The 19,924-nt window shown below is 39.1% G+C and overlaps 1 protein-coding gene across 5 annotated transcripts; it reads right to left on the reverse strand.

Moving 5' to 3' along the window:
• Positions 1-154: 154 nt before the first annotated feature.
• Positions 155-19,715, reverse strand: afap1l1b (actin filament associated protein 1-like 1b). Of its 5 annotated transcripts, none has more exons than XM_079486281.1 (19): positions 19,570-19,677; positions 9,493-9,618; positions 9,143-9,226; positions 8,611-8,699; positions 7,798-7,909; positions 7,619-7,717; positions 7,331-7,542; positions 7,021-7,200; positions 6,801-6,893; positions 6,622-6,700; positions 4,682-4,837; positions 4,378-4,589; positions 4,150-4,295; positions 3,970-4,042; positions 3,126-3,246; positions 2,850-3,017; positions 1,044-1,219; positions 830-952; positions 155-718 (listed from the first exon to the last, which is right to left on the reverse strand). In XM_079486281.1, exons 1-19 carry the CDS (start codon positions 19,652-19,654, stop codon positions 692-694), a joined length of 2,361 nt encoding a protein of 786 aa, XP_079342407.1. In that variant the 5' UTR covers positions 19,655-19,677; the 3' UTR covers positions 155-691. The 5 variants fall into 5 exon arrangements, with proteins under 5 accessions (XP_079342407.1, XP_079342408.1, XP_079342410.1 ...); XM_079486282.1 differs by having other exon boundaries at positions 156-718; positions 3,126-3,243; positions 19,570-19,715; XM_079486284.1 differs by having other exon boundaries at positions 156-718; positions 3,144-3,243; positions 19,570-19,687.
• Positions 19,716-19,924: the final 209 nt, after the last annotated feature.

The following is a 19,924-nucleotide window of genomic DNA, read 5'->3' on the forward strand; positions in this document are numbered from 1 at the left end:
TCAAAATGTGGAGGACTTTCCTATTTTATACATAAAATAGACTCCGAACCCTATGTACATTTAATGCATACATAATGAGGCATTTTCAGCATCTACGGTTTAAAGTGTAAAAATGTCCTATTTCCCGTTCATAAAATTCCGACAAACCCATTTTTGAAAACTCATTTATTATGAACAGTTACAGTGACAGTTACAGACGAGAAGAATTTTTTTTTTCCATCTAACTGGAATTATGTACAAAGTATAAATAAATACATTTGGTAAATTAAGTGCCCTAGAGTTAAAGTTCTTCAGTTCTGTTTCACTCATAACATAACAGGGACATTACCACTTTATCTCAGTACTGCAGTACGGAATCAGCAGGAAGGCCACATCAGCGTTTGTGTGACATTATATAGTTGGAAATAAGTGTAATTCACAGAATATTTAAAGACTTGCATTGTAATTTTTATACTGATTTTTACAAAACACTTCCCTTATCCTTATTATCCACACAATATAAACATTCATCATGTGAGCCAAATTACTTTAACAAACTTGTTAAATCATGCCTGTTCTCTGCAAATGCAAATGTGTCTGAAAATATGTGTGCCGAATCACAGTCTTTCCTTTGACTTGCTCTTTGTTTTTGCTTTAAGCCTTTGGGTGCCATACAGTATATTCTTACACTCTCCTGGGGGTCGTGATTTGCTTAAATCGCCTTCTTTGACTCCCATTCCTAATTAAGTTGACAAAAAAACATTGATTATTTACATTTATACAGATCAGGCCTCCACATGTGTTAAAAAAATTTCATTATATAGTTTATTATAAATTCTCAGTCATGTACCTTGGCTTTCTGCATGACATTTCCTTTAGTGGATGCATAGATGGACAGTTGACGTTTCTTCATTTCAGATGCACAGTTGACTGGTACAGTTCCATCACTGTAAATACGGTCCTTCTTTTTAACCTAAAAGTATAAAGATATTCAAAAATGTCCACGGAAAAATCTGAATGTGCATGAATAAAGTAAACCATGATGCATATGAGTGCCCTTGTACCTTAATGGCTGGTTTGCTGTCCACAGGTGCCCCCAGTATCCCTCCAGTCAGAGATTTCTTTAGTTTTTCCTTAACCTCTGTCAGTCGTAACTCAAGGTCCACACGCTCAGCTTCCTTCTGACGACAACTTGCTTCCAGTTCGGCCAGGTGCTGCTCCATAGTCTTTTGCTGTTTTTCTGTCCCGATAACAAAGAGGGTGGAGTTTACATTTGCGATCACCATTAAACCCCAAAACCAGCTGCTGCTTGAACATTTTGAATGGTTGCCAGTTTGTTTTAGCTATATGGTATTGTGTAATTTCTAATTTCTGGGTTGTTTTCAAAACTTGTACACATTGATAGGCGCCCTCTACGGTTAAAACCTCATATGGGAGGACAGAAACATAAATTTAGTGCAGGGTCCATGATCTTACACACTGTTATTAACCACAGATCTATTTGTCTTTCACATATGTACTTTTTACTAAATAATTTTACTAAACCACACATATATTTTAACAGTACTAAAAAGTATTAGAAGAAAACTAGAATAATTATGTTTTTGTGTTATGATCTGAACCATATTTAACCAAAGATGATTGTGTATGATTTAATTTGATCATTTATTTTATTAAGCATGTTTTTATTCAACAAAAGATTCACCTACACTTATGTTTTAAGAGCACAGCAATATAAAACTCCAGGAATGTCTGTAGGCTCAGAAGACTGACCAATGTATCTGAATTGAGGCATTAATACCATTAGGAGGCCTGGACTTTCTGTGCATGTCTTGTTAAGTTTCAGACAGGATATTTAACAGATCAGATCTCCATTGTCCGAGAATCTATTGTTCTACTCAGGAGCATCATATGTATTATGTTTTAGTTTTTAATTTTTATTTTATGAAAACCTTGCGCCAACCCCCATTAGAAAAACATATCTGGTTGCTGGAAATCTATTGCTGGGAGGACATGACAAGTAATAAATAACAGTAACATATCTGATTGGTTCAAGGGAAGCCCCTCTTTCAGAAATTGTACTATAACTGGGGACTGGAAAACACTGTAATTTTAGATGTTTTGGGAAGATCTCACTTATTTTTTGCTTGTACGAAAAAAAAAATTAATCTTTGATACATGGAACCACTTTGTCTGAGCAATTTTTTGAAGCTGCAAGATCAACTTTCCACAACAATGGCTATATGGTCGCTGTAGTGTTATATAGTCCACTTAAAGTCTACCTGTAATATACTGATTCCAACATAAACCCATTGTAAGTGTATGGTCTCTTCATAAGTCTGATAAAAAAAAGTCAAGGTATCAAGGAACCATTTATGTGCACAAACACTGATACAAAAGGAACATGCCAGAGATTAAAATGAAGGGGTTAGGGATTAGTATGAAATTAATAACTCATAATATTGCCAGCAGATGGCGCCAACCACTGCAAGACTTGAAGCCATTAAAAATATTAGCCTTGAATACTTAAGGGGTAGTTCACCCAAAAATGAAAATTCTGTCATTTACTCACTCATTTTTTCATTTCAAACCTGTTTGACTTTCTTTCTTGCGCAGAACACAAAATAAGATACATAAAAATAAATGTCATCGGTTTTGTTCCTTTACAATAGAAGGGGTCCAGTTCTGTATGGTTATCAACTTATATCTTCAAAATATTAAAATATCTTCTTTTGTGTTCTGCGGAAGAAAGAAACTCATAAAGGTTTGAAATGACAAGAGTGTGAGTAAAAGATGACCCAATTTTCATTTTCTCTTTAAACAAATGTAAAAGTTGCAGCATTTCAAATTCTGTGTAACGTACAAATCACCTGTTGCGTTTTTTATCTTTTCTTTTAGCTGCCTCTTCTCTGTACGGAGCGACAGCAGGTTTTTCCTGATCGCTTCTTTTTCTTTTTCCAGCTGCTCCTTCTCGCTGACATATCGCCTCGCATCTTCTTCTGCCCTTGTTTTTCCATATTTACCATAATGATTCACAGCTACAACACAAAAACATTTTTATGAATCATCATTAAGGCAATTAATCACATTATTACAGTTATGACCAAATTTATTAGATGATGTTAAGAAATCTGATAACAGTTTACATTCCAGTGAGAACATACAGGAACCGTGTCGCTTCACTGTGATCTGCGTCTCAGCTTTAGCTGTATTTACACTGGACATCGAGGAATATCGCTTCAGTTTAGACTGCGTCTCATCCATCTGCTTGATTGGAGACGAAACAGAGGTTATAAAAAGGTGAGAAATTATGTTCTGTTGAGACAGCAAAGAAACTCGAAACACTTATGATTTCCAGTTCAAGGAAATTTACTCATTCACAGAAAATCAAATTCACAATGCACTTGATGACACAGGTTCCTGTTTCTGGAAACAGAAAATGCTTGCAATGGTGAAAGTTTTGTGGCTGACTAGACATAACAAAACTTTTACCACACATTTGCAGAGCATTAACTTATGGTCAGCAAGGACAGAAATGCTACTATACAAATATCTTTAAAACCACAGTGATATAGTTTTATTAAAGAAATTGTTCACCTTCAAAATGAAAGTTCTGTCATCATTCTCATGCTCTCTTGTCATTTCAAACCGGTATTAATTTCTTCTGAAGAACACAAAAGAAGATATTTCGAAATATGTTGGTCCCCATTGACTTACATTGCTTTTGTGTCCATACAATATTAGTCAAAGGAGACCAACGGTTTTTGGTTACCAACATATTTAAAAATGTCTTCTTTTGTGTTTTGCCGAAGAAAGAAAATCACACAGGTCTAAAATTACATCAGGTTGAGTAAATTATGACAGATATTTCATTTGGAAGGTGAACTACTCCTTTAATGCTGCATTTTAGGCAAATTAAAATAATTTGCTGAAATAAAATCAGAACAAACTAAATATTTTGAAAACATGAATTTTTAAACTAAACCTTACCATCACACTTTCGTATGGCACTTCATCATAAGTCCGTGGGTCTGTGGATGTGCCGCTGGAGGAGGTCGCCCAGCTTTGGTAAAAATTATAAAAAATCAAAATCAAAAACACATGTGAGTCTTTGAATCTATAAAAGCAGCACACATACACAAAGTTGCTGAAATACTCGGTTGTACTCACAGAAAAGAGTGGCGTGCTGCATTCTGGATGCTACTGATCGTATCCACATCTATGTAGTCATAATGCAGCGCCTCTGGAGAGGTCGTGCTGCCTGCTTCTGCCAACAGAACTCCCAGCCAGCGGCCCATCTCTACAGAACAGCTCGCCTGAACATAAATGAACAATATTTTAAAATAACCCATCTGAATGTTATTTTATAAAAATCACAAAGATTAAAGGAATTCTAACCTCCAAAGCTGCTATTTCAGTGCCTCCTCGCATGATGCGGAAGGCAAAAGGGTGTTTAGGCCCAAGACCGGGTAAGACCTCCACACCCTGAAGGGCTACAGAGTTAACATGGGTGTGAATGTCCCCTCTGTCTTTATGGAGATAAAGGGTTCCATTCCTTACACAACACCACTGTTCTTTCCAACACTGGTTCACCAGAACATTCAGGTAACCTAGCAAGAGTAAATGGCAGGGAACTCATCAGAGGAAACATTTATTAAACTATAGTCGGCAAAGCAAGTGCTGGCAGTTTATGAGGCCTCACCACAACGTGGATTGTCATCTAAATGGGACAGCGTATTTGATTCTCCTGGTTGAGGAGGCTTTTTCTTGGAGAAACTCATGATTCGGTTGATTTTCCTGCCGGCAGCTCGACTCATAGATCCGGTCAGTTCAGAGAACGTCCCCTTTTTGCCTTTTCCTAAAATATTTAGCACATGACGCAACATAAGAGGATGCACACACAACAGGAAGACGTGAAACACATGTTTGGATTCAATTATGAAGATTTCCTTTGTTAGGATTGCTGAATGTTATAAATCTCCCTTAAGTTTACAGCCGTTTCTGGCAGTACCCCACTTTCGAATGTTTTTAAAACGTCAGTTGGGAACTGAACATTTGGTGTAGAAATGTATTAAAATCCGGTACATCAACCGCATTACTGCAGAAGCTGCACCGATCCGTCTGTCAATCTCCCGTTCCATCCTTCCCTCACTCGTGAACAAGACCCCAAGATACTTAAACTCCTCCACTTGAAGCAGGAACTCTCCACCAACCTAAAGTGGGCAAGCCACCCTTTTCCGACTGAGGACCATGACCTCGGATTTGGAGGTACTGATTTTCATTCCAGCCGCTTCACACTCGGCTGTAAACCATCCCAGTGCATGCTGAAGGTCCTGGTTTGAAGGGGCCAACACGACAACATCATCCGCAAATAGCAGAGACGAGATCGTGTGGTCCCCAAACCTGACACCCTCCGGCCCCTGGCCGCGCCTAGAAATTCTGTCCATAAAAATTACGAACAGAACCGGTGACAAAGGGCAGCCCTGCCGGAGTCCGACGTGCACTGGGAACAAGCCCGACTTACTGCCGGCAAAGCGAACCAAGCTCCTGCTTCGGCCGTACAGGGACCTGACAGCCCTTAGCAAAGGACCACAGACCCCATACTCCCGAAGCACCCTCCACAGGATGCTGCGAGGGACACAGTCGAATGCCTTCTCCAAATCCACAAAACACATGTGGATTGGTTGGGCAAACTCCCATGAACCCTCCAGCACTCTGTAGAGGGTATAGAGCTGGTCCAGCGTTCCACGGCCCGGACGAAAACCACACTGTTCCTCCTGAATCCGAGGTTCTACTATCGGCCGTATTCTCCTTTCCAGTACCCTGGCATAGACTTTCCCGGGAAGGCTGAGAAGTGTGATCCCCCTATAGTTGGAACACACCCTCCGGTCCCCCTTCTTAAAAAGAGGGACCACCACCCCGGTCTGCCATCCCAGAGGCACTGTCCCCGACCGCCACGCGATGCTGCAGAGGCGTGTCAGCCAAGACAGCCCCACAACATCCAGAGACTTGAGGTACTCAGGTCTAATCTCATCCACCCCCGGAGCCTTGCCATCGAGGAGTTTCTCGATGGCAACCGGTTCCACGTCACAAGAGTTAAAGACCTTAAATTGGTTTGTTGGTGTATCCTAATATCCTTGCAGTAATTCAGTGATATTAAATAATATTTAGACTTTTTGAGTGTTACTAGGCTGGTAAAAAAACAGCAAATGCTGGTATAAACTGGTCCTGTACTGGTTAAAGCTGGTCCTTAACCAGCTCAGGACCAGTTTAGGACCAGCGCATGGCCAGCTTAAACAATCACACGACCAGCTTAAACCAGCACAAAAAATCTACCATGCATCAAAACCTACCTAACCAGCATATGCTGCTGTTTTTTTATAAAGTATATAGAATGTGAAAAAATGGGTGGGGGGAAGGTGGTAACGGTAAAGAGAAACAAAATTTAACCTCGGGGCACATCAAAGAAAGAGGAAGTACTGCAGAGAACAGCAACATCCTTCCTTAATTCCTACTTCCATTGTTTGAAAGTGACATCACAGGACTGACACGAGGAAATGTACTACACCTGGAAAACCGACTCTGACCCTCAGAGCATTGGACAAAGAAACCACTATCCAAAGTCATTATTTGTGTCCATACCATTCTCACAGCTCTCCCGAGTACTGTCTCCATTAGCCATGCTGTCAGAATCAGAAGTGTGTTTATCTGGTGACATCATCTGCAGTAAACAGGATTTAAACAGACTTAATGTTGAAAATTGAAATCAATACATTACAGTCATACAGTGATACAGTTTACGGCCATTTCATGCTAAGTACCTTGTCCAGCTCTAGTTTTCGTAGTATCATAGGAGAGGATGAATTATCTTTTTCATTGATGTTGTTTGCCAGATTACTAACTTCCTGAATGACCTGATGATTAAAAAGATAAGAAACAATTGCACCAAAACAGAAAAATCAGACCATTTGCTCTAATCCTGTGATCTGATCTTTATAAAGTCTTAAAAAGACAGATTATAGAAGTAAATTGGTTTAGCACCTTCAGCCAGTTCTCGGCCTGTTCTTTGCTCTGTACAGCCAACACCACAGCCTCTCCTCCTGGCATGGAGAAACGAAGCTCGTGCTTTTTGCGGCGTCCATCTTTGGGCACATAAATGACATTGCAGAGATTCAAGGGTAGGTCAACATATGGAGTACGATCTTTGGGATTCTTGAAACACTGTGGAAAATATACGTTTAGGTGAAAATTCATTTCATTTTTATTATTTTCTTCTATAACTTAACGCATAAATTGTTTGAAATACAATGTATATATCATTTGTTCTTGCATTTTTGTAACAGTGATGTACCTGAAGTCTATTCTCACGGATGATAGTTAGCTGCTTTGTCCACTGACCGAAGCGTTTTTTGCGCAGGAGAAAGGCACATTTGCGGTAGTCTTTCCTTTGGCCTGGTGAACTTTCCTCTGAGGGCCACTGGTGTGTCCGCTCTCTGCTTTTGGCTTCCTCATCCTCTTCATCATATGACTCATACGAACTACTGAGTGCATCTGAATCATTATCTGTGAAAATTAACCTCTATTAAAATAATGTACATTTAGAGCTTTAACAAATAAGTTGCTTACACGCGTTGTTTACAGGAGTTTTTGTTTCCCCCATTCATGCGTGTTGTTGGGTAATTGTTGTCGGCGTCTTCATAGTAAGCATCCTCAATTGAGTTTGGAGGGCTGGGGTTGCCTGGTGAACAGGTTGAGTATGTCAGGATTTATAATGGGGCATTGTTGAGATATATCCGGCTTGTATGTGTGTGAACTCACTGCGTGTGGTTATATACTGAGGTGCTGTGCCCGGTCCGAGTGGTACGGCCTCCTCGTAGTAATCATCAGGTGGAGGTGTGGTGGGAAGGGGAGGAGGCGTGTCTGTAGGACTCTGACAAAATAAAACAAATAAACCTTTTTTTTAACAATTTGGTTTTCAATCAAATCCACGAGCATAGACTGTATGAAGTAATATAAGATGTGAGGTTAAATATTTAGTTAAGCTGCATGTTTAAAGAGGTTGAAATGTTCATTTTGAAGGTCCGTGTGCAATTGTTTTTGAGGATCTTTTGAGGGAAATGCAATGTAATATACATAAAAATGTTACATAAAAATGACCTTACATAATGAAGTGTTATGTTTTTATTAACTTAGAATGAGCTATTTCTATCTACTACATACACTGCAGGTACCCTTACATGGAATTCGCCATTTTGTTTTTACAGTAGCCCCAAACGGACAAATCGCTCTACAGAATGCGTTTTGTAAATATATCTTCTTCAGCAAACAAGTGAAAATGTGACGACATCTTACGCCTGAGGTATAGCCCTTTTTAAGCATATGCGAGGGACAGTGTAAAGTGCGCTTGATGCAAATTTCGTCATCAGAATAGTAAGCGCATGCGCATTCCATTTCTTCCAGTAATTTGTTTAAGCGCCAGGTGGCAACAGTGTCCTAGGAGCATCGATTTAAGGTAGTAGAGGTAAACCTGAGTGAGCCGTTGGTTGCAATTCCAACCTCACTGCTAGATCCCACTAAATATTAGAGTAATTTTTTGCATTTTTGCTTTTTTTTACAGATTTAGGTTGTTACCGATTTTACAGGCTCGTGTTTGGATGCCTCCTCCTGTTCCAACCCTTTGATCTCCTCAGAAGAGTCCCTGAGATCCTGCAGGTCACAATCTGAGAACAGACATCAAAACCACACTCTTATACATGCATAAAATCCGTGGGCTTATGATCATATTGACCATTATAATTTTTTATTGGATTTCCCGTAGCTCAGTTGTTAGAGCATGGCGTTAGCAACCCCAAGGTCATGGGTTCGATCCTAGGGATTGCACATACTCAAAAACAAACCTAATAGTATCATGTAATGTATGTCGCTTTGGATAAAGCATCTGCCAAATGCATGGCTTGATTATTATGATCATGTCGATATTCTGTCACTATATGTTATTTTAGTACAAAAGGTATTGTAAAAACGTTTAGTAGTAATTTTCAACTAATAACAGTGATAGGATTCAATAATCTCCCTAAAATAATTTTTAAATGATTCTTCATCTTTTCTAAAAAAACAAAATGTTTTTAATGATTATATCTAGTAAAAACCGAAACAGACTCACCAAATTCTTCAAACAATGATTCTACAAAGCTGGTACCATTTCCATAGAGAGATGTGTTCATGTATATAAAGTCAGATCCATTCACTGCAAATAAAATGTATCAATAAATGCATACCTAAAAATAGGCTTATGAACTTAAATGTAAATACTTTTAATTCAGCTTCCACACAAGAAGGTAAAAAAGATCTCCTTATAAAGAAAACTATTTACTCTATTTTAATTTAAAATCATCTGTTGTGTTGGATATAATGCTCTCATATATTGTTATAATTATTAATGTCTGAATTGTTTCAGCAAGGCTGTATCCAAGAAATTTCTCCAGCTGTTCTGAATCTGGAGGTCACACTCACCAGACGGCTGCAGCTGTTTGACAAGGTTCCTGACCACGGTCATCTTCTCCGCCGTGGCTGAACTCACGCTCTCATTCTCCAGCAGTTTCAGCAGCAGACTCAACTCCTTCACCAGATGCTCCATACCTCCAGGGACACAAGGGAAGGAAAGGTTCAATGGCCAGAAAGGATGAGAAAAGAAAAAGTCTGATGAAACATTTCCTGATTTGTTTAATCACAGTTTATATACAGTAGTGTCCAAACGTCGGAGACAAGTTTGAAAATAAGTGACTGATGATCACATTTAATCCTGAACGTAAAGAGAATGACAATCAAGATGGTGGACCCCACTGTATGTACAGTATTTACATCACACGATATCAATTTAAAGCCATTTTTATTGTTTTGTTTTTTATCATGTAACTGGGAGTGATTCGCCGTTTGCATTCTGTCCTTCTGGCTTTTATAATCTGTGTTGAGACTTCAGCTGTTGAAGTTGGTCATCTGAATTTCTTGGCCGTTTGTTAGGGAATCCTTGCCAAAATGCCAAACATGAGATCCTGAAGGTTTAATGCAATAAATAGGCAATGATATGGATATGACCTAAATAGATTTCTAATGGAAGTCTACTGAACAATAGCTGCACTGTTATGAATGGCTTAACAAACACAGGAAACTTGAAACCCCCCAAAGAGAAAAAGTTTTTTTTAGAAAGTCCTTGAATAAGAATTCACGTCTTCTAGAACAAACTTGTCAACAATACTCAACATTTATCATAGCCGTCTGTAGGTGGACACTTGTGTTGTGATTTATACATTCCTTTAAGGATCTCATGAATCACTTTGGGAAAGGAAACCAGAGGAAAAGTCTTCCATTCGTAATTTTGACAATACTTTCTATTTCAGTTGTAGCAAAGTGTGGTTTAAGTGATGAAAATCATCCTCTACTCACCTTCGAGTATCTCCAAATCTGTATACATTTATTTGTTCTGATGAACACAGAGAAAGATATTTGGAAGAATACTTATAACCAGACAGAGTGTGCTCCCCATTGTGGGAAAGAATCTTGTTCCAGATTTGGAACAACTCAAAGGTGAGTAAATAATGACAGAATATAATTTTTTTGGTGAATTATCCCTTAAATAAAAACGAATTGACATTTACTAATGATTCAAACAGGCCCTGTGCTCATTAAAAAAATCACCCGTTATTTGCAACACACCTCTATCTATTTCTTATGTTTAATTGGAGAATAATGATTCACTGCTGGATGACAGATTTTTTTATGATATGAACCAATCCAACATGTTGGATATGTGTGGTCGTTTTCCAAACCACGTTGTTATTTCACATAGGAGCACATGTAAGCACTCTTCACCACACCCATCAAAGAAAGAAATCTCAAGGCTACCTGACACTCATTTAGCTTTGCTGATCCAAGAATTATTATTCTTGGCCTAAAGTAATCACTGCAATATGTGACCTTTCTTTTGCTCCTGCCCTTGCTGTGTTTTTTCTATATCTCCCGGCCAGATAAAAAAACCTGTTGCTTAGCTCACGATGTTTCTGTCCCTCACCGCTCCAAAAACAAACAGGGATTTTTTTGAAACAGTGGTTGTGGAGTGCTACGCAAACAAGGAAGTCCTTATTAAAGGATCAGTTTCAAGCATGTCTATTTTAGGGATGAACCCATTTAATATTTTTAGTGGCATTCAAAAGTGTAACCATATAAATACTGTATTTAAAAATCTAAATAATAATATGAATACTTTCTTCTGTAAAGATTTACTCTTCAATTAGTAATTTAAATGTAAGCGAAATAATGGAATGAAGTACAAATGTTAAACATCTTCGTGTATTGGATTATAGTGGATTGTCATTAAAGAGTATTGTTGGATTTACCTTCGTCTGTCACCCACGAGAGTTGTGTTACAGAAGACCGGACTTGCATGAAAATGGATTACTTCGGCAACGCCTCTCCAAAGGACAATCTCCAGTACCAGCTGTCCTCTGGAGTGGTATGTGGAGGACTTTCTGGACTTCTGCCATCGGCTGAGTTGGGACGGCCACTCACTTAAAGTGTAAAGTTTTCAGACGATTCTTAAATATGGCTACAGAATCTGCTGATCTTGTAGCAACAGGCAGATCATTCCACATGAGTGGAACTGATCCTGAGCCACAGACCAATGGTCGAGTTTATCGATCTGATCCTGGTGATTAATGGCTCTCGCTTCTGCGTGAGCGAAGCCACTCCGGATAAGTCTATCGTCATCAAGTCCCGTCCTCACCACGGATCTCCCACACCCGAGCTCCCCATGATGGCTCAGGTATTGCGGGAGCACGACCTGTTGTATTTTACATTTACATTTATCCATTGGGCAGACGCTTCTAAAGCGGCTTACTTATGTATAGACTTACTATACATTTGTTTCTACATATGTGCGATCCCTAGGATCGCCACAGAGTCTTCTGAGCCTTCCAAGTCTTCACAGCCTTCTTTCAGAGCCCTCTGTCAGGTCTTACCTCTCTGTAACAGTTGACCTTGCTGTCTCCAGCATCCTCACAGTGACCGCATCCTCCTCCACACCCCCTTCCACTGCCACAGCAGCCAGCGTTACCGCCACCAGTATCACCATCCCTGACTAACCCAGCTCCACCATAACAGCCCCATGGCTGCCTGAGCTGCCTGAACTTCCGTAGCTGCCCGAGCTCACAGATCCTCGTGGCCCACTGATTCCCTGAGCTGGGAGCAGCGTCCTGGAGGCTTCCTGTCCCGTCATGTCCCTGCACTAGCCTCCAGGATAACTTCATTATGTATGGTCTTTATACACTTCTAAAGACATAGCTATGTATGCTGTATTGCATTACTGTCAACAGATCCTCAAAACAATTACACACTGGAGATTAATTTTTTGAAGCATCTTTAAAACAGTTTCCATAGTCAGGCTAGTGAATTTTCACATCCATAATGATCCATATTCCTCATGAATGTGCACATGAAAATTAAACTATAGTGACTATTTTATGTTTTATAAACATTTATCCTTTCTCCAACTGTTGGGTATTATTGCTGTTGGTTAAACAGAAATCCTACAAAGTATGTTGTCTCTCAAAAATGTGCGTCTGAGAACTTCAAGATTTTACAGAAAAGGTCACATCCATAATGCTGAAATTGCTAATTATCCTTTTTACAAGAAATATAATCTTGTAGTAAATCTTAATACAAATAAAACTTGAAGTTTAAAACAATCAAACATGGTTTAGAAAAAAAACATCTGATGATAAATTAATCAAAACGACTTGCATTCCCAAAAGCGTGCATTCCGCTGTGACATTTATCAGAAAGGACAGATCAGATGATATCTCACACAACATATCACATCAGGAAGGACACAAACCTTCCTGGCTATTTGTCAACAGATGTGAAACCGAATACAATTTCCCATTAGTGTGCAGATGTCAAAATGCCTGTCCAGCTTGTCACCACAGTGACAACTCAACGTTTCCAAAGACAATTATAAAAGATATATGTATATAATATACTTGCATTCGGCTTACAGTGCATCCATGCTAGACATTCCTTAAACATAGAGATAAATTACACACTCATCAATACAATTTAAAAGAGCATCACGTCTACGCACAGTCATTGATAAAATAATGATAACTCCTCCCAAGAGTTTTCCTCTCACCCTCAGAGCAGGAAACATAAATGTGTGTGTGTCTTTTAGAGGAAACAAGTTAAAAAGATGGGCGGAAGAAGAGCAGGAGCCGGAAGCTCGGAGAGCAGAAAGTAGGATGACTGTTATTGTACCAAGAGTGGTGCAATCACAACCCCAGTACCGCAGCTCTCCAGAGGGTCATTGTATGTGAGTGCACTCACTGACACAGGCGAGGGAGTGACCCGCCCCGTTTCCGAGCAACTACAGTTCCCATTCAACACCATTAATCCACCATCCCTTCTTTGAAAACGGGGTCATTTTTGTGGAACTACTGTAAGTGCACCTAAGTTACGAGGGTTTTGAAGAAGTCATGTTGTTGCTGTGTGAAATGAGTGGAAATGTGAAGTCGTTGAAGTTGAAGCTCTCATCAACTCTTCTATTAGCACTGTGTATGGGGGCGATTCACATTTCGCATTTAAAACCACAAGGAAAACTCGAGTCGCACTGCTTTCTCCTTTTTTCTGCTCTCCTAGTGTCTGGCGTTGTTACGCAACCATGGCCACGCTAGCAGTTGAGACAAGGAGGTATAAAGAAAGCATTTATGAATTACATACACTGAAAATATCTTGCAATAACTCTGCTGCTATAGTTTATTTATGCTGTGATCATCTGTGTCTCCATCTTCACTGAGCTTGTCTATATTGATTGGTTGGTTCTTTTCACATGACCTGTGCGTTCAGAAAAGTTAAAATATTTTTCAAATATTGTGGAGCCGATGCGGCTGTAAAAATGGGAGCGTCGCACCACATGCGCATTTAAACCACATTTAAAATAATGAATAATGCAAAACACGCCAAATGTGAATGGCTATTGTAAAATAAAATTCCTAAACAGTTAAAAAAAGTGAAAAGAAAAAATCCAGTTTTCCTGAAAAAATGTATTTTAAATTTGCAGTCGTTTTCTAAAATTGGATGGTTTTTGAATGTTTAAAAAATATGTGAAAATCTGTTAATAAAACAGTGAGATTGCGTAAACTACAGTTTTTGGACATTACACGTGAAAAATCTGTAAACAAAAACCAATATATTTCTGTAAATTTTTTCCAGTGAAAGTTTAGATTAGGACAGAGCGATTTAAAATACAAAGAAAATATTTTCTTTGTATTGCTTGGACTAAGTTTGAAACAACTTTCCACATGAACTTTCATTGAGTGGCTTGCATTTTACCTAGACAATATGCCATTGTGAGGACCAAAATTACACAATGACATCACCTTTGAGGAAAAGAGGACAATGCAGCTTGTAGCATTCAGAAATGCAGTGCAAACATTCATTCACCTCAACACAATCACATATACACCGGCAAAACAAATTCTAGGGAAAGCAGCTGTGCTGTCTCGAGGCAAGGGCATTGTGGGTAAGGGGATATGTCCTGCAGCTGTAGTTTCCTGTCTGGGCTTACGACACCAGTTTATATCATCCCTAACCTTCTGCTTCCTATTCATCTACAACAACCAACCCCCCCAAAAAAATTACATGTCATCAGTTCTTCACTATATAGCATGAACTCTTTCACCACTGATCCCTCCTTTTTGGACCATTTCCACCCGAACACTGTAAAAAATCATAGCACACAACATATGTACAACATGCACCATCTGTGTCTGTTCAGTGGTTTCATCCACAAAAAAAGTTGGGATTTTTTTCCTGAAAACTGAACGCTTGCAGTAATGTTAAGGGGAGTATCGGATCTCGCCCATCCTACAAGCATCATGTCCAGAATACCATACAGTCCCTAAAAAAAGCTTATCAGCTGTCTGATCGAGGGTGGGTGGACGTTACGCGACATAAACTGCAAAGGACAAACTCATAGAGGGGGCTTTTGCGACACAAGTTAAGGACACATGGGGGACACACTGAAATAGGGGAGATATGAAAATACTTTAATGCTGAATAATTCAGTGGTTGACAGCTTTCTGGGTGGTGTCAATTGCAGAGGCTACATAAATGAAAGGGAAGGGCTGAAGGCTTTGAGGATGACTGGTATGAGTATAAGTAGGCCTATTGATGGTTTCATGAGCATGGGAAAATCTTCTGCAATGGAAGAAACAAGCTGCATTACTTTGTGGTTGACTGATTGACTGAAGTCAACACTTACATGCTTTCCATTTTTGTGTAATTCTATTCCTTGTAATTATTGTACATTTTGTATTATCTGTATACAGCCACGGAAACAACTTTTCTTTTTTCATTATTTCAAATTTCATAATTATTATCAGTTTTTCTGTAGACTATTTACAGTATTTAGGTAAAATTATATTTTTTGTTTCATTTTGTAATCTACTAACAATATTTCTATCACATTTCAAATAAAAATATTGCTTCTATTTGCAATTATTTTCAGAAAATGAAAACTCAAAATAACAAAAAAGATGCTCTGTATTTTTTCAGACCTCAAATATTGCAAAGAAAAAACTTTTATATTAATGTTTATGCAACGAAACCGTAATATCTCTACATGCATTTATTCATGAAAAGTAAAAGTAGGAAATGTGATAACCTTGATTTTATCACAGTTTACATGTGTCTTGTCATGCTGTATTCTTTCACATTGCTGTTGGATTTGTCCTGAGCAGCCCACTGTTCCAAAGAAAAATCCTATAGGCAATTCCATCAGACGCACACACCTGGCCTGAAGTTAACTTAGTAATATAACTTATTCTATGTTTAATTTATATTAATATTGTTTATTAGTTGTATTCAGATTAAAACTACTCTTCTATAATTATATGTGGAGTAATTGCTTTCTGAAACCATGGTACATTTGTGCTCAGCACATTAGAAATTAAATCATTATTTTCCCATATTACACAGCTCATTGGAATGTTTGATTCTGATTGGCCAGTTGCGACATTTGCAGGTACGTTATTCTGAGATAACAACCTCTAAAAACGAATGTGAGATTAATTTGGGAGATTTATTGAGAATTTTGGGGTGACGAGTTGAACTGGTGTTGCAGGCATGAACAAGGGGTGTCGTGGTGGAGTTCACGTTGATGTCCCCCAGGAGGAGAGAGACCTCGGCTAATAAAGTCATCAAAAGTTATATTACGAATCTTGACTGCCTGCATTTTCTTTGTTCGAAGGAATAGTGCCTGTTCCTTTCATCCATTGCCCTTCTTACATCTATCGGTGGCAGCGTGTTTGGAAGACGTGCTGTGGCATGTGAACCTTTTTTAGGCGAGTAGTCTGACGGAGTAACGTTAACTTTACATGAGATGGATGTGGCCGATCGTGCCCTGGATTTTCTTTATTCGAACCCTTCCGAGGAAAGTGCATGTTCCTTTTATCCATTTCCCTCTTACACTAATAACACACGGTAACCCAGATGCAGGAAATCATTTTGACAGTTATTTTTGACAAATTAAACATAAATGTGTATTTTAATAACATATAAGATATTATATTTCCAAATGAGTAAACCAATTGCCTGTTCGTGACATTTTAACGTAATTTCTTACCTTAAACCCGAAAGTAATCGGCTTTTCCTCGTGGAAGGTCTGGATTCGGTAAAAATGAGCTAATAAAATAATTCAAATTCACATGTGTAATAAGCAGGATAATACAAGCCTGTACATTATCCCTTACTTGTGAAACGCATGGTCTTCGGTGTTATTGTCACGGTCCCCTGTTCACCCGTCATAACTGGAACACTACATTTTCCACCATTCCCCTGCTCGTCACCTGCACCATATCTGTCATCAGCGCATCTGACTGTCACCACCTCATCTTCACATGTTTATATAGTCAGCCTTTTCTGCAAGTCATGTTGGTTATTGTCTAGTTGTACGGATGTTACTGTGGTCCTGTCTTTGCCTATGTACCAGTTGGATTATTAAATACATGTTTAGTTACTCCTGGCTCCTCATGTTGGTTTATAGTGCACGTTCCGTTACAGAATAACCAACCAACATAGTGTAAGCGGCAAACTCTATTTGGTGTGATTTAGTTTTCCGTGTTCAGTCTTGTCTCTTTTTGTATTCATCTTCACCATAGCCTTTCCTGCCATTTGTGCTTGTCCAAGGAGGTCGCTCTCTCCTGGAGCACTTGGACTATTGTTTTTTCAGCCTGTTTTCTGCCGTCCCAGACATTGACCTCTGTGCGCTTCTGCTCGCTGGACTTAACACCGCCACACAAGCGCAGTTATCCGGGGAGGCTCCTTTAGAGAGTGGACAGAGAACCTTAGCCCGCTGCGGGCAACGAGCCTGAGCCCAGGCGAGCGACAGAGCCGTTCACCACCCCCAAGCCCGAGTTCAACAGTGCTTTTGACCAGGTGTGTGAGCTGGCAACATCGTCCGTCCCCATAGGAGTACTGGTGGAAATTGAGGGCTTTGAGGGAAGCCTCGCCCACAATCCCACCACAGAGGGTGCGCTATATCCGAACTCTGGGATAATGGAGTGTATAAATGAAGAGAATTATTGGCTGCTCCCTTCCCCGCTGGTCCCGTCCAGCACTTTCTCGTCTTCCAAGTTCCCACCGGTTCCCATCCAGTTCTTCCAAGTCCTCCAACTCAGATTGTCGATTAATCAAAGTTTTAGATTAGTAAACTATAGTGGATGGTCCTGTACAGTAGCTTAACAATTAAAGATTCATCTTGGTCTTGGTCTGCATGTTCAGTTAGGGTCATTAATAGTCACAATTGTTTTCAACGTCTAACTATAGACTATAAATCCATCAAAACTATAAATCCAGATTTCTTTAAAGTATCTCACCTTCATCTCACTTTACAGACTCAGAATGGTTAAAACGATGATTCTTTAAATATATATACCGGTCCTACTCACATTTTCATGACTAATGGGATCCGAGAAAGTTGATTAAAAAAATATCTTACACCAGACAAGCCCCTTAGCATCTGACCTCTTTTTATTTGGAGATTAATATGCTAGTCATACTAATCATCCTCCTTGCCTTTGATTTTTAAACTCTTTGAGGACATGCATGTGGACGAGTCTCCAGGGTCACACACAAAGACTTTCCCGGCCACTCTGTTTAGTGTGATAACCCGTGTGATTTCTCTACAGACAAGAGGACGGCTGCTGTTCTCTTGCATTCGGTCAATGGAATGCTGGAGTGAGAGACAGTGTCAGGCCTGTGTGCACCCATCAGGCTCACACGCTGCAGAAGAGAGAAGCCTTTGTCTGTTTGGCCATAGGTATTTATAGATGGAAGCCTTGTGCAAAAGGAACTACAGGATAGAGAAATCACAGCGATTCTCTTACCAGACACCCACGCACGCATACACACCCTTCAAAGTGGATGGGGTGTGATTACGTCCTAGAAATGGACTCATAGTGTATGATGTGTTTGAAAAGTGTTTAACTCTAGCTTATAGTAGGCATGCATTTATATTTCACATGACTTTGTTGAATGAAGACACATCAAAGCTGCACATTGCAATTTAAACTTTATCACAACCGTTACTAACTCTGAGAGTAACTATAAATCATTTAAGGTTTTAAACGATAACAAGTAAAATGGAATGAGAATGAACATTTTACTTTTCTGAAGATAGTTAAATTGTTAGTAACTGATATTCCTTATGACAGTGCATAGAGGTACACTGTACGTCCAGTCTGGCTATGCAAGGTACTACATGCTAGACCAGTTTTCCTTACAAGAAAACTCAGACACACATTAAGGGGCATTTCCAAATCAGCCCTGGACTAAAAACTTGGATGGACTGTTTTTTCCTGGCATCCATGCAAACAAACTCAGAATTGAACACATTCTCAAACGGATTTCCTGCATGAGAAGCCAGGAAGCCTTCATTCAGATCATGAATGGCCATCATGCTGAACTGGCCTTCAACCAGATAGGAACCACAGGATGAAGGAACTGATAGTTGGCTCAATGGAAAGTTAGGGACATTAGAAGACAGGATGAGAGATATTTTGTCATGAATGGTGCAGCGTAGAAAAAAGTGTAGCAGTTACACACAAATTTGTCAAAACGGCTTCAAATGTAGATTTTAAAAGTCTTTACCCTCTGACTGATCATAATATGGTAATGTTGATAGTGATGTTGTGCAAAGAAATTTCTTAGAGGATTTGTTTGTTTCCACTGCACAACTCTACTTAGATATTTAACAAACTATTATTTGGGGATGTTTTTTTATATTTTTATATTTGGGGAACACTGACATATTGACATGTAGAATAATGCCGTGTTTTTTCATACATTGAGATCAAGTATCGTTTGCATAACCAGCGGTATTATAAGTGTCTAGACAATAAAACAATACAATACATTTTTATTTCATCATTTACATTAAAAGTGCGCTAGACTTACCTTTGTAGTTTTAAACATGCATTAGAAACATATTCCGGTTACAATAACTGTAATAGAATTTTGCTATGAATAAAAAGTCAAACTTACAAGTCGAATCGGTGACCTCCATTACGAAAAGAGTATTTGTCTTGTATACTCCGCAACAGTTGAGTAGAATGACACTGTAATGCATACCAGCAGCATCCTGCGCTGCGCGCGTGTGGCCAACACTACACTTTTGACAGGGGCCCGTGCAGACCACTCGTATCACGAAACATCGGGGTCCTAGTGCTCGTCAGGTAAAAATACAACCCGAGATATAAAACGATTTACCAGCAAATATTAAGAAAATACCATTCAAAAATAACCTTTTAACCTCAAAACAAGAAAATTATCAATTGCATGTTTATTATTGTATGTGTACAATCTCCACTGAAGTAGAGAACACAAATAGAAGATGCTA

Source organism: Barbatula barbatula (assembly GCF_947034865.1).
Source record: "Barbatula barbatula genome assembly, chromosome: 22".
NCBI classification, from domain to species: Eukaryota; Metazoa; Chordata; class Actinopteri; order Cypriniformes; family Nemacheilidae; genus Barbatula; species Barbatula barbatula.

Bases quoted from the DNA above. Each gene is read 5' to 3' on its own strand.
- afap1l1b (XM_079486281.1), bottom strand. From the start codon at position 19,654: ATGCATTACAGTGTCATTCTACTCAACTGTTGCGGAGTATACAAGACA. The intron at 8,700-9,142 runs GTGAGTCTGTTT...GTCTGTTCTCAG, and splicing joins ATCATTGTTTGAAGAATTTG to ATTGTGACCTGCAGGATCTC. The intron at 3,018-3,125 runs GTAAACTGTTAT...TTTGTGTTGTAG, and splicing joins CTGTATGTTCTCACTGGAAT to CTGTGAATCATTATGGTAAA.